The following is a 13631-nucleotide window of genomic DNA, read 5'->3' as shown; positions in this document are numbered from 1 at the left end:
TCTATACCCAAGTAGCACACACTATTGGTCGATTTCGGAAAAAAAAATCGCCGTTTACGATATCGAACATCTATGTAAAAACGTCAAACTTTTATGCATATTGTACAACGCCACAAAAAAAATATATAAATCGACAATTCAATAATGACGTAGAACATAGAGTTTGTAAACAACATATTCCACAGCATCTACAGATGCTGTAGAGTGCTGATGAATGTTTTCGTAAAACAACTATTAACAACCATTTACAAATGTTGAAGAACACCTATAGATATTTTTGTCGCATTATTTGCAGAGCAAATTTCTTGGCAGACATTGTAGAACGTAGATGGATAACCTCTTAATACTGAGCAGCATTCTTCAAAAATTTATTCATCCGCTTTATAATTTAAATGCAAATTTAACTCAAAGAATATAGATTTTATACTCCAAACTAAACAGAACCTATTGCAAATATAAGTTCTATCATTTATTTTTGAACAGTAAAAAATTTAATTTGCAAGTAAAACACCTACATTTAATTATATAACTCATTTCTGTCTATTATTAAATACAGAACTCTTCTCATAGATTTCAGCAATGAAAGTAAAATGACTTGAAACGAAATGCATCACCAATATCTGCCTCACAATAATGTTAAAAATACTGCCTTACTTTTTCACCATCTTTTATGTCACAGCATATTTGCTTCAAGACCAGATCAAGACCTTCTCGGTATCTCGTAGAATAATTGTTGAAAACAACGTTTCCACTCGATGGCCACTCTTTTTGTGGAACTTGGTCTTTCACTATCCATTCAGCCTACGGGGTAACACACAAAAAGTTATTTCTGAAAGTTCTCCTGATTGTAATGCTCTTATCAACAAACCAAACATGAAAGGCATTTTCAATTTTGAAAGAGAATAATAATATATATAAGTTTCCAGAAATATAAAATCAGAAAATCAGTTCCAGAAATATCCCCTGTAATAAGTTTCCAGAAATATTAAAATCAAAAACATCAGAAAGCTTCAAAGTCTCATTTCTTTAATGAATGCAAACTTTCAAATATTATTTTTAAAAAATCCCAAAATAAAAAGATAAAAAAATTAGCTATATCTGGGATCCTTGCTTGAGTCGTTGAAGACTCAAGCAAGGACCCTGGATATAGCTAAATACTATTATTTAACATCAGAAATAGGCAATATAATACTGCATAATACAGAAAGCGCTACATTCTCAAATACAGTGTAAAGTCGCGTATCCGGAATCGGTGGGACTTTCAAAAGTCCGTATAATAGATTTTTCCGTATAATAGACCCCCAAGGTAAACAAAGCTTAAAATGATCTAATAAACTATCTGAATCTAAGCAAAAAATAAATAAAATTTATTTTTAAGGGGAATAATGTCTTAGTATTAGAATATCTAATCAATCAAATATAAAATATGTATTAGAAAAAAAATATTGCTGAAAATTGAGAAAACTAAAAAAATTTTACAGTTATGAAAATAGTAATCCGCCATTTTTAACTAGAACGATTCAAACAGGAAGGGGAAATTCAAGTCATTCTGGAACAAAGCTTAAAATGATCTAAATCTAAGAAGCAAAAAATAAATAAACATTATTTTTAAAGGGAATAATGTTTTAGTATTAAATTATCCAATGAAATATGAAAATTAATGAAATATTAGAAAAAAAAATTATTGCTTAAAATACAGAAAACGAAAAGAAATTGACAGTTTTGAAAATAATAATCCGCCATTTTTAACTAGAACGATTCAAGCAAGAAAGGGAAATTCCCGTCATTCATTAAGGTGGGTAGGTGGAGGAGAAAAATTCATTTCCTCCTTATTTGTGAAAGAATATAAGTGTAAAGAGTAGATCATTCAAGTTGAGGGCGGGGAAGTGACAAATTATTGTTTTCTCTCCAATCATTGGCTATCAATCAAGCATAAAGGTGGGGTACGCTCATGGGGTTTTCTTTATTTTTTCTTGTATGACTGAAAGAATCTGCTAAAGAGAGAATGTTACCCCCTTTTTTTCCCCGCCTCCTAAATATTACATGGTATGGGGAAGAACTAATGTTTCTCAAGGACGCGCATCCTTTTAGACCTATTCAAATTTTCCATTTTGACTTCCCCTCCACGTTAAACGCTTGCCCTGTTTACCCTTTTCTTGGTTTAAGGAAGTGCCTCTTTCACAAGCCAGCTGCATAAGAAAGGAGGGGGGAGAGGACTCAGTTGCGGTCTTTTGAAAACAAATCTCCCTCTTTTCCTGCATTCCAAAGTAGGAGCATCACTAACGGTCATTCAATGGTCTTGGTAGATCTTCTCTTCCCCTTTGTGATTTATTGGTTCAATGCATAAATCAGGGGTTCAGTGCAAGCTAGAAGAGAAAACGTGTCAAAATACTTTTTTTTTTTTTTTAAGAAAGGGGAAGATGAAGAGATGTTTGTTTATTTTGATTGTTAAAAAGTGTCCGGAAAAGGGACGTCCGGATATGGTACGTTACACTGTAGTACAATCTAATATTAAAGCTAATATTATACTAGATTAAGTAAAATTCAATCTAACATTCGAAGTTTTAAAATTATCTATTTCATTCATTAAAGATTGGATTAATATTTTTTTTTTACCAATGCAATTTCATGGTAGAAAATGCAAAATAATATTATTGAAAGCTAATTTAGTTCACAAACATAACTGAAGAAAGAAAAAAATTTATTAACTGTTATGAAGATTGCTTCATCGCCATCACTTCAAAGGTATCTTTTAATATTGTTAATAAAACCACCTGACTGCAAATAATAGTAAAAAGTTTTCATTCGTAAAATTCCCTTTTAAAAAGTCCTTACTTTGCTTCAAGTTAAGTTTGTAATAACGTTTCTATCAACAGTTTACAAAATCGTTCAACGTTTTAATCAGATAATTAAAGGAAGAATTTAAATGATTACACTTTTGCCTCAAAGGATTTGTATGAGACTGTGTTCAATTAGCTTAGCAAAACATTAAAATAATTCGAATGCAATAACAAAAATTTCCCTCCAACAATGATCCTAGCAAAGTAATTTTCAAATAAACAAAACATCTTTTTTTTTATATCCCTGTCAACTCACTAAATGATGGTAACTTTAAAATGGCAAACCTCTGTCTAAGCAAATTTCGAAAATAAATGGATTTAACTGTTGTACAAAAGCATTAGTTATGGCTCCGCTCTTCCATCAAAAGTAAGCAAATCACAAACATATGAACTGATGTGGAATACTCATATAAAAATGTTTATTTTAAATCATACCTCAGTTGGAGTATGGGCATACTCAATGATTCGTTCAACAGCAACAATGTTAGTTTCCAACTCAGAGCTCATGCGAACAATCCAACTCAGTGTTTGGGTTACCTAAGAGCAAAACAACAATACTTATTATTTTAATCTTAAACAATGGAATAGGTTGCGTAATATCTCACTCGTGTTAAAAATTGAATTTTAAAAAATTAGGCTTAACATTCAAGCAACAGGTTGGGGGTCAGGAGGGAAGATTAAAGCATCACAATTTTGTGTCTGATTTGTTGTACACAAGTTACTTTTACTTCCCAGGCAAAGCTGGTACTCATCGATCTGTAGCTGGGTGAGCTCTGACAGGGGATTGATTCCAAATCCTTTAGAATAACAACCCAGAGTCTACCATGAAGACTAAAACATTCCAAATGAAATTAGAATTACATTAGTCTGTTCAGATTTTTTTTTTAATTATTTCAATTGCCATTTCATTTATTTCTTCTTTTAATTTCTTAGGAATCAGGTTAAATTATTAAATGCAACCTCAAAAAATAAATAAATACACAAAACATATGTTTAGAATAAAAATTTATAGCCAAAATCCAAGATGTAAACTAGAATAATAAAAAAATGTTAAAAGATAAATTCGCTCTTAATTTTTACCCAGTAGTATATTTCTTTAAATTATCAAATGTAATCGGAAAGAAACAAAAAGATGTGTTCAAAAATTCAACCAACAGGGATTTGAATTGAAAAATAATTCCTTGCAGAATAATAAATGAAAAGAGAAAGAATAGTCGGGTGTCATATACAGGCGACATCACTTTGACGAAGAACACCAAAAAGAATATAGAGAAGCATTAAAAAACTGTTTAGAAAACATATATTCTAAATGAACAATGTAAGCAAAGGTTAAAACAAAAAATTTCATGATTTAATGATACTGTCAGATGGGGTGACTTCGTGCAACGAGGGGTGACTTTGTGCAAACTGTCATTTTTTCAATTTTTGCGCTGTGCTATTTAGGGGTATTTTTTTAAAGCTTGGTATCAACTGATTTGAGTTGTCGACATGACGAACTAATGGTTTACCGAGAGCTGGCAATGTAAACATCATCATTCTTGGAAAATTGTGAGCTCAAGTTACAAACAGTTTCAAATGTTTTAACGTCGCAAAATCGAAGGCTGGAAAGTCTGCTCAGTTGAAGAAGTTCCAGTTATCCTGGCCAGGAAGGTAGGTTACACTTTAAAAGTCTTATCAATTGAGATAACAAATCATGTATAATTTTTTGTTCTTAATTATTATAATGTTAGTAATTGAAAAAATGACAGTTTGCACAGTCATCCCATCTGACGGCAGTCAATACTTTAAACTTTAACTTTTACATTTAGGAAAAAATACATACTTATGCTGCAACTAGAGCAATATAAAACATTCCTGCTACAGCCTGATTCTGATCGGAAGGGATAAGACTATAATTTTGTGACAAATGCCATGATTGGAGCAATGTGGTCGGCATTGAGCACAGGCTGCCTTTATTAAGCATAAATTAAGTGGAAGGTTTGCCATATTTGAGTGTTATCCTTTATTTGGATATATTTGTGTAAAATATCACTGTTTGTTATATTTTGGCTAGCATCATAGCAAGCTTGTGGGGTCTTTCGAATTCATTTGTACAGTCAAGCCTCGCTACAGTGAGCACGGTCTATAGTGAACTTCCGGATATAGTGAACAAAATGTTCGCCCTCGTGCCCTGCTACACACGTATGTTATTGTGGACATAGTGAACCAAAAACGAGTGGAAGTTGGATAGAATGAACTTTTTTCTGTCTTCGACAGATTTTTTCTGTCTTCGACAGCATTCAATGAAGCCACAATCTTTCAGTATCTTTACAAATGTTTTAAGTCAAAGCTGACGAATTTGCTGAGCGATTTGGTGAGACTACTTTTATGCGCTCGAATAGCTGGTTAGACAAGTTTAAAAAGCGGAATAACATAAATTCAGGAAAAATTATGGGAGAGTCAGGAAATGTTTCCATATCTGATGTGGAGGATTGCTCATCAGCTAAAGATAAATAATTTTTTTGTACGCAAGACAAAGAGTCATAAAAAATAAAAGTTAACACATTAATTTGAAGGTTCAGCATAGCGGTTCAGTTTGACTGTATTTTGTTTTGCTGAATTGAAAGAATGCGTTATGTTGAAAACACTACAAGTGTAATAATATTGAATGGCACGTTTCTTCAAGCTTAGAAGCAAAAAGTCAGTCGAAAGAAGTTACCCGGAAGTCTTACGATGAATTTTGACGCCATGCGCGCTTAGCTTTACACGGTCTACCATCCATAGAAACACACAATGTTCAATGCAACATTCATTACCATCAAAGCATAGGTGACTGACAATCCCACATTTGCAGCATCTAAATTATCTCTCTGAAGGACAGAAAACAAAGCAGCAAAGAAAATTATCATGTTTCCAATGAAATCTAACCTGATAGATAACCACCTGAAAAGAAATTACACATTTCTTCAACACACAATTCAGCTTCAAGAAATATTATCATAAATTGGAAAATATTTTTATACATTCATAAAATAAATTAAATAATCATTAGTTAATAATTTAACTAATGATTATTTTGAACGCATTTCAAAATAAAAGACTTCTTCTTTATCAGCGCAACAGCTCCTTGCAGCTTCAACAGCTGACAAACGCCAGCGCCTCCTATCCATGGCAGCTCCCTTTCAATTTCTAATCTTTAGGATTTTAAAATCATTTTCGATATCCTTGAGCCCTCTAGTAGGGGGTCTGCCTCTGGGGCACGACCCCTTGGGGTTCTTAGAGGTGACGATTCTTGTGGCGCTATTTTCAGAGCTTCTCCATAGATGGCCCAGCCATCTCAGCCTCTTACTGCAGATTTGTTAAAATTAGTGCTGTTTATAGAGTCGGTAGAGCTCAAAGTAAAAGACAAAATAAATAAAATAAAAGACAAAAACAATTAAATTAGTAAGAAAATGTTTTATTATCATTAACTGATATTATTATCTGCCCAAGTTAATTATTAAAAAGAATAGATTTAGTATTATTAGATTCAGTGTTACTGTATGGGGGGGAAATCGAACTAATTGTATTTAAAAAATGAGAGAAGAATAAAAATTTTAAAATGAGCTGTTTTGGCAAAGATTAATAAATCCAAAAAGAAAGTGTGAATAAAGCACACATGTATTGGTTGCAAAAAGGAAAAAATTACTTTAACACAAAATGACAAATTGATCATTGTATATTCAAACACTGAGCAAGGCACTTGTTTATAGAATCAGAATTAAAGTGTGGGGAGTCCATTTCAACCTTCATCTACGAAAAGGTGCCCCAACATAGAATCAAGTTAACATGCCTTAAATACTAGAAATTGGAATTTTATTTATGTAGTGGTAGATACACTACATAAAGTATGCTCATTTCTGCTTTATTCATTTGGATAGATGAAGAACAATTACCTGTTAGCTACAACACTGGGATAGTAACAGACCAAGTTATTGTCCACCAGAGTATTGGAGTGCTCACAAAATTTGTCTTCCATTTTATAAGCCCTAATGGTACTCGTTCCAGAGAGTGTCTCAGAGAAGTGAGAATAGATGGGAGATTTAGTGATGGATTCCAACCTTTTCAACTGACGGCTGGTTGACAAGTAAAAGCGCTAAAAAAAAAAACAACTTTAAACTTCTTGATGTTATACAGTAAAACATGTTTTTTAATTATAGCGAATACTTAAGAAATATTTGCTCCCTGCCAAAGATTTAAAATCAATTAAATTTTATAAAATAAGGTTAATATTTATACAGGGTTGCCACTCAAATCTGGAAAAAAATTCCCTGTGTTTTCCCTGTACATATTATACACAATATATTGAGAGGAACACAACAATTAGTGTGCTCTTGTGTGAGTGCTATTGGGCTAACTATATTTATTAGTTTTAATTGCTGGAAAAACAGCTGAACATACTTAAAAAAATGCTATAATAAATTAAATAGTTTAGTATAGCTGAAGTATAATGGTTAAATATCCCATAGATTACGCTTTGAGCGATCACAATTTTCTTAAAAGACAAAAATACAAAACAAAATTCCCTGTATTTTCCCAGTTTGAAAAGAAAAAAAATCGAAATTCCCTGCATTTTTCTTGTTATTTTAGGTGATTTTCAAATTCCCTGTATTTTACAGGTTTTCCTTGTTCTCCTTATAGGAGTGGAAACCCTTTGAAACAGGTTAATTTAGTAATAATGTTATTCTGGTTGTATTATCAATAATAATTTATACATTTATTTATACTCTGATTAAATAAGCAAATATAGATATCAAAGAAACAAACCACAAAGTTATAAACTAAAAAATGCATAAATGCCTCCGATACTTTCAGAAGAAAAATTCTGGTTATGCACTGAAGATAACTACGAGATGCTTCTCTACCCTCAATCAATATTTCTTTACAAAAAAGACATTAGTAATCTCATATTAACATTTAAGCAAGAAAAAAAAGTCTGGATGAATTTTGTAAGCAATTTTAAAATTTAGTAGGCTATTATAGCAAAGAGTGGACAACAGCAGCAAAGAATGAAAAAGAAATTAAACTCAAGGAATGATAAGAGCAAGGATAAGTTTTAGAAGAGAGCGAGATGAGACATCTGGAGAAAGTTGGCAAACAACGAGATTGATTATTATTTCTTTTTATATTCTGAGTTGAGATTTTTATCATGTCCAACTTCTTTTTTGTTTCAACAACGTTTTAAATTCAAGTCTGATGGATTTATCATCGAAAATAATGAGTCTTTCTGAACAGTTACTGTAAGCCGCGACAGTAAGTCCTGATAAATTGGTGGTCAGACATCAGGGTTTGGAACCAAAAAAAAACAGGTACTAAAGCATACAAAATAACAAAACAAAAACCAAGCATGGAACATTTGGAAACAAGAATAAACCTAGTAATCGGAAAATTGATGGCTGAAAGAGAATCTAATGAAATGGATGTTACGCAAAGAAAGAATCCACCGAATAATTCGAGACGATAGTCCACTAGAATGAATAAGTAAAAATGTTGCCAAACTCAGTACTGAAGCTAATAAAGAAGTTGAAAATTAAGTTGCACTAGCCAAATGTATAAAATTTGAAGAATCTGAAGTACTAGCTGAAAAAAGAAGAAGTAATATAGAGGTACTTGCTGAGGTAGGGTGGAAAAAAATGAAAAATCAAATGGTGGATAAAGTTGAACAATATAAAATAACGAAGAAGGCTGAAGAAATGAAGGGCCAGCATCAAGCACTATTTGTAGATAAAAAAGCAAACAAAAACCGAATTAAATCAAGCAGGTTATAAAATGATAGATATTAAGGACAGTAAGAAAGACAACAAATATGCAAATGGCTCAGAATCATACAAATTCGTTGATACGAATTCCGAACATGGCTCGCAAAGACCACACTCCAGACATAAAATATCCTCAGTGGTGAACAGATAATGGGTTAGAGTTCCCTTGCCGTCAGACTAGCCATGGCAGGTTTTTGTGGTTTTTCCCTCTCTGTAACATAAATAGGTGATAGTTCCATCAAAAAGTCCTCCTCAATACTTGTTCCAAGAATTCCCTAGTCTTCCGGATTGGTTTCAAAATTACAAGCCTACAGAAAACATTAGTAGTCATTAGGACTGGGCTTTATACCGATGTAAGACAATATATCGATTTAACTCCAACATCGTAATACCGATTTATCCATTTCATCTTCAACAAAATTCCGGAGTGAGCATTTCGACTCTACTAAATCGATTTATTCATGACAGCAAACGCTAAATCGATGTTGCTCTCTCCGATGTAGTGAAACACCGGTTTAATCATTGCGAGAATGTACAGAACAGAGTCCGATCTGCCGCAGCGTAAGGGAAAGATTCAAGGTCAACTATCAACTCATTCTCTTGGTAACACGTGCGCTCAACTTCTTTGGCTATTTGCCAAAATCACATCTGGTGCAGGGGTTGGTATAGTTAAATCGGAATGGGCCATTGAATCTCTTCATTCAAAACTAATTCACTAGGTTATATCGATATTTGGCGGTTGAAAAAAAAACTCCGATATAGCAGGGATCGGTGCAATTGAATCTCCTCATTCAGATCGATATAGCAGGGATCGGTGCAGTTGAATCTCCTCATTCAGATTTCAAGTTTATATCGATATTTGCGGAGGATTTTTTACCACCAAGTGTATGTGATTGTCTTCTCTTTTAGAATTCCGATTTTAGGATATCTTGTTCGTGCAGGAGGGAAAATTCCCATCTTCAATTTTACATATCCTGATTTCTGAAATAGGTGTTATATTTTTTCTCCTCTTTTGCATTGAGAATTTTGTTTTTAAACTAATCATTTCAAACTATTTAAAGAAATTTCTTACAAATATAGCGTTAAAAAATTAATATTTCTCAAATATTATATATAAAATCCTTATTAAAAATATTTATTATCTAATTGAGATATTTATCTTTTATGGCACATGAAATCATTATCTTTTATGGCTCGCACTAACTGAAAACGCAAAATAAAATTGGTGTTTTGATTTACTTAAAATAAATTGTTAAAAAATATTTAGTGACTTGCCCGGAAGGAGTTAACGAGTTTCACCTTTCGAATTAAACTCTTCTTGTGATGTTTTTATTTATTATCATTTTGCAGTGTCTCGCGTGTGTATTATAAAATTTAGAGATTTGTCTTTTTTAAGGCACATGCATTGCGAAGTTTCTTTCCGTAATATCTTTAAATATCTTACCGGGTTTTCTTTCAGCGTGTATGTTACATTAATTCTTTCCGTACCGTTCGGTTTCTGTTTGCTCGCACTAACTGAAGTCGCTAAATAAAATTGGTGTTTTGTTTTAATTGGAATAAATTGTAAAAAAATGTTTAGGAAATTTACTAATTTTATCTTTCGTAACTGCCTTTTTTTGTGATCTTTTTATTTATTATTATTCTTTTTCGTTAATTTCTCGCGTGTTAATTATAAATGTTGGGAGATTTATCTTTTTATGGCGCATTACGGGGCTATTTCCGTATCGTTCGGAAATAGCCCCGTAATGCATGCGCAGTTAAAAGATTTCACCTTTCGAATAAGACTTGTATCGTGATGTTTTTTTTTTTTTTTTTTTTGAAATTTATTATTATTTTTTTTGTAGTTTCTCGCGTGCATAATGTTAAGTTTAGAGATTTATCTCTTTAAGGCATGTGCATTACGGGTCTATTTTCGTATTGTTCGGTACCTGTTTTCTTGCGTCAACTGAAGTTGCAGTTTTGTTTTACTTGGAATCAATTGTAAAAAAATATTGAAAGGGGAAGTTAACGATTTTTAACTTTCAAATTAGCCTTTTTTTGTGGTGCTGTTTTTATTTAGTTTCTTGCGTGCTGCTGCCGGAAGTCACCGATGCTTAGCGATTACTTTGGTGCTGATATGGAAAATCTTACCTTAAACGTATTTTACTAAAAAATTAAGTCCCGCAGAGGACTGATCGTTAAGACAAGGTTCCCAGCAGATCACCAAAGTCAAGCATTACTGTCTACGGTCAGTGTGCGGGTGGGTGACCACTTGGATCAGTCTGCATAGGGACCGAGGGTGTGCGGTATTGGTCCTCGTTAAACTGTGCTACCTCGTTAACGTGTGCGTAAAGTGCTCGACTTAGCGCGCGGTTCGTCGGGCTACCAAAGCAGGGGTGCCATCCCCTCCGCAGAGGGTCAAAATTGTGATGGCATGTCTTCGGATCATCCTCCGGGATGTTTCCCAGACCGTCGCCAATAGCCCATTATGCAGCTCTAGTGCGACGTAAATTAACAGCAACAATAACAATTAAAAAATTAAATTTGGAATAAAAGGAAATTGCATCTTATTACTGATATACTTCTTTTTTGTCATTGCCGGGAAAGGGGGGTGAATCTATCACTAAATCTATTCACTTCATTAAATTTTAAATTCTGTGTCCCAAACATATAATTGCTGTTTTGGTAACTAGAGAAAATTGCACCTTCCTTTTTCAGAAAAAATCATTTAGTTGAAACAAACAGATAGCAATGAACATAAGTAAAAAAAAAATGTTTATATTTTCGTGAAAATACATGCTATTTCTGTTGAAATTCATCCAAACTTTTTTATCAAAGCTATAACATGTTGTAAAAGTTAAAAACATTCACAGTTTTTGATTATACTGGTTGTTCAAAAATATTTTTTTCCTTTTTTTCGTCGTTGGAGTTGCTGAATACTAAATAAAATCTTTATTATATTGACTAAAATTACTTTGGAAATAATAAAAAGTCTGAATTCCATTTAAAGTTCTCCAGCACTATATTCCTGATACTTTTAAAAATTGTTAACAAATTGTTAACAAAAAAACAAATTATAAATAGTAATACACTTTATAAAATCAAGTAAGATAGTTTGATTCATTGCTCAGAAAAAAAATATGAATTTCAAATTTTCAATATATATATATATATATATATATATATATATATATATATATATATTTATTTTAACAGCAAACTTTCAAAAGTGACTTTTTACGAAGCATATTTTTTATTAAAGTAAAAAAATTATGATAGGAATGGGAAATTTCCAGGTGCAATCTAAAAACTAGGGCGCAGGCATGATGATGAATTTTAAACTAGTCTTAGTTCATTTAAGCATATTTTCAATAAAAATATTAATGTATAGTTATTTATATATGTACAGAGAAAGTGAAAGTTTTTAATTTTTTTTACTAATAAAATAAATGCAAAAGAAAAAGGTAAACAATATTCTCCAATACCTTTAGTGAAAAGTTACAGAGTAAAATTAGTAAATTGTAGTATTTAAATAAGCTTTTGAATATCTGCAAAAAATTATTCATAATCAGAACAACTTTGTCAAAATTTCTGTGGACTAGGAGTTGACTGTAAGTGAGTTAAAAAAAACAAAAAAACAATACATTTGAATAGAGGATTTATTTCTTAGTTTTGTCGTTTAGATGGTTAAATCGATATAACCTAATATCGCGATATAAAAGTGTTGATTATATCGATTTAAGAAATTTCTATATCGTCCAGCCCTAGTAGTCATAAACCCAAAATTCAGTCGGCTGTTCAATGACAGCAGTAAAATAAAATATGGAGGATTAATAGGGATCTAGTAATTAAAAACAGATGTTTTAAATATAAGATTAAAAAGTTTAGTACAGAAAGCTGGAAGCAACCATTTCAATGCCGTAAATCACGTAGATGGAACTTAAAAATAAATTATCTTAAAAGTTAACAGCAAAATTATTATCCATGAAGTTTCTAATTACAGGAAAATTAGAAGTAAAAATTAGAGTTTTGTAAAAATATTCTGAAATAAAGTTGCTAGGCAATGATATTGAAAATACATATACTATACATAGTACGTTAGGAAGAATTTAGATTTATATAAAGTTCTATGATATTTTCATATGCTTAGTTATTTAATTGTATATGGGTTGAAAAAAACTGAAATGATATATTATCTTAGGATAAGTTGTAAATGGTTTTAATTCAGTGAGGGTTTAACAATTAAAAAGTACTAATTAGAATTTGGCTATAAGGTTATAATTTCAGTCATCATTAGTTAGCACTCATTCCGTACCACACAATGCACGACGATTCATGATTTTTAAATGACACAAACAAACTCACCAGAAAAGGAATTATATAAAATATGCTTCCGCTGGATAGCGAGATGTAAGGAATTCGAAGACTTTGTAAACTATTACTTAATTTTAAGCAAAGAGTGAACAACACCAGCCATGAAAGGAAAGTTAACAGATCCAGGAGGCATGCTTGTATGTAAAAAGAGCAAAGGATAAGTTTAACAAAAACGTGAGGTGGGAGAAATATCAGGATGATTTTGGAAGAGCAACAAGATTGGTTAATATATTTTTTTATATATATATTAAAGCAAATGCTGTGCTGAGATCTTCATAATGTCTTTTATTTTAATAAAGCTTTAAATTTGCCTCAAGTTTGACGGACTTATCATCTAAAATAATTCCTGAAAAGTCACTGTAAGCCAAAAACAAGAACAATCGCCATAAAAGCTTCCCTTACCAATTTTTTTGAAGAAAAAAAAATTCAAAAAATTGACATATTTTTTATTTCATTAATAAATACAAGAAGCTAAAACGAAACCTAATACACAAGTTTTAAATTGAGATTTTAATTTTTTTACGCATTAAAAAGCCTTTAATTTACCATCAGTTTACTATTACGAGTTATCAAGGGGAAAAATTTTAAATATGAGTCTTTGTAGGATAGTTCTTGAACAAAACAAAGTGATACTTTTCAAACACCAGTAAAGTGATAAGCC

General features: G+C 31.8%; 1 protein-coding gene across 9 annotated transcripts in view; it reads right to left on the bottom strand.

Annotated features, from left to right (window-relative positions):
- Positions 1 to 13631, bottom strand: part of LOC107436625 (multidrug resistance-associated protein 1) — a 158432-nt gene that overhangs the window by 12776 nt on the left and 132025 nt on the right. For all 9 annotated transcript variants that reach the window (XM_071178175.2, XM_071178172.2, XM_071178180.2 and 6 more), the window contains 4 exons: positions 6755 to 6954; positions 5636 to 5762; positions 3276 to 3377; positions 655 to 801 (listed from right to left, as the gene is read on the bottom strand). In XM_071178175.2, coding sequence (XP_071034276.1) covers positions 655 to 801; positions 3276 to 3377; positions 5636 to 5762; positions 6755 to 6954 — 576 coding nt within the window. The remainder of the gene's footprint in view (positions 1 to 654; positions 802 to 3275; positions 3378 to 5635; positions 5763 to 6754; positions 6955 to 13631) is intronic.

Source organism: Parasteatoda tepidariorum, chromosome 1 (genome assembly GCF_982258835.1).
Source record: "Parasteatoda tepidariorum strain Cologne lab strain chromosome 1, Ptep-v5.0, whole genome shotgun sequence".
NCBI classification, from domain to species: Eukaryota; Metazoa; Arthropoda; class Arachnida; order Araneae; family Theridiidae; genus Parasteatoda; species Parasteatoda tepidariorum.
This window is presented reverse-complemented; position numbering and strand designations above follow the sequence as displayed.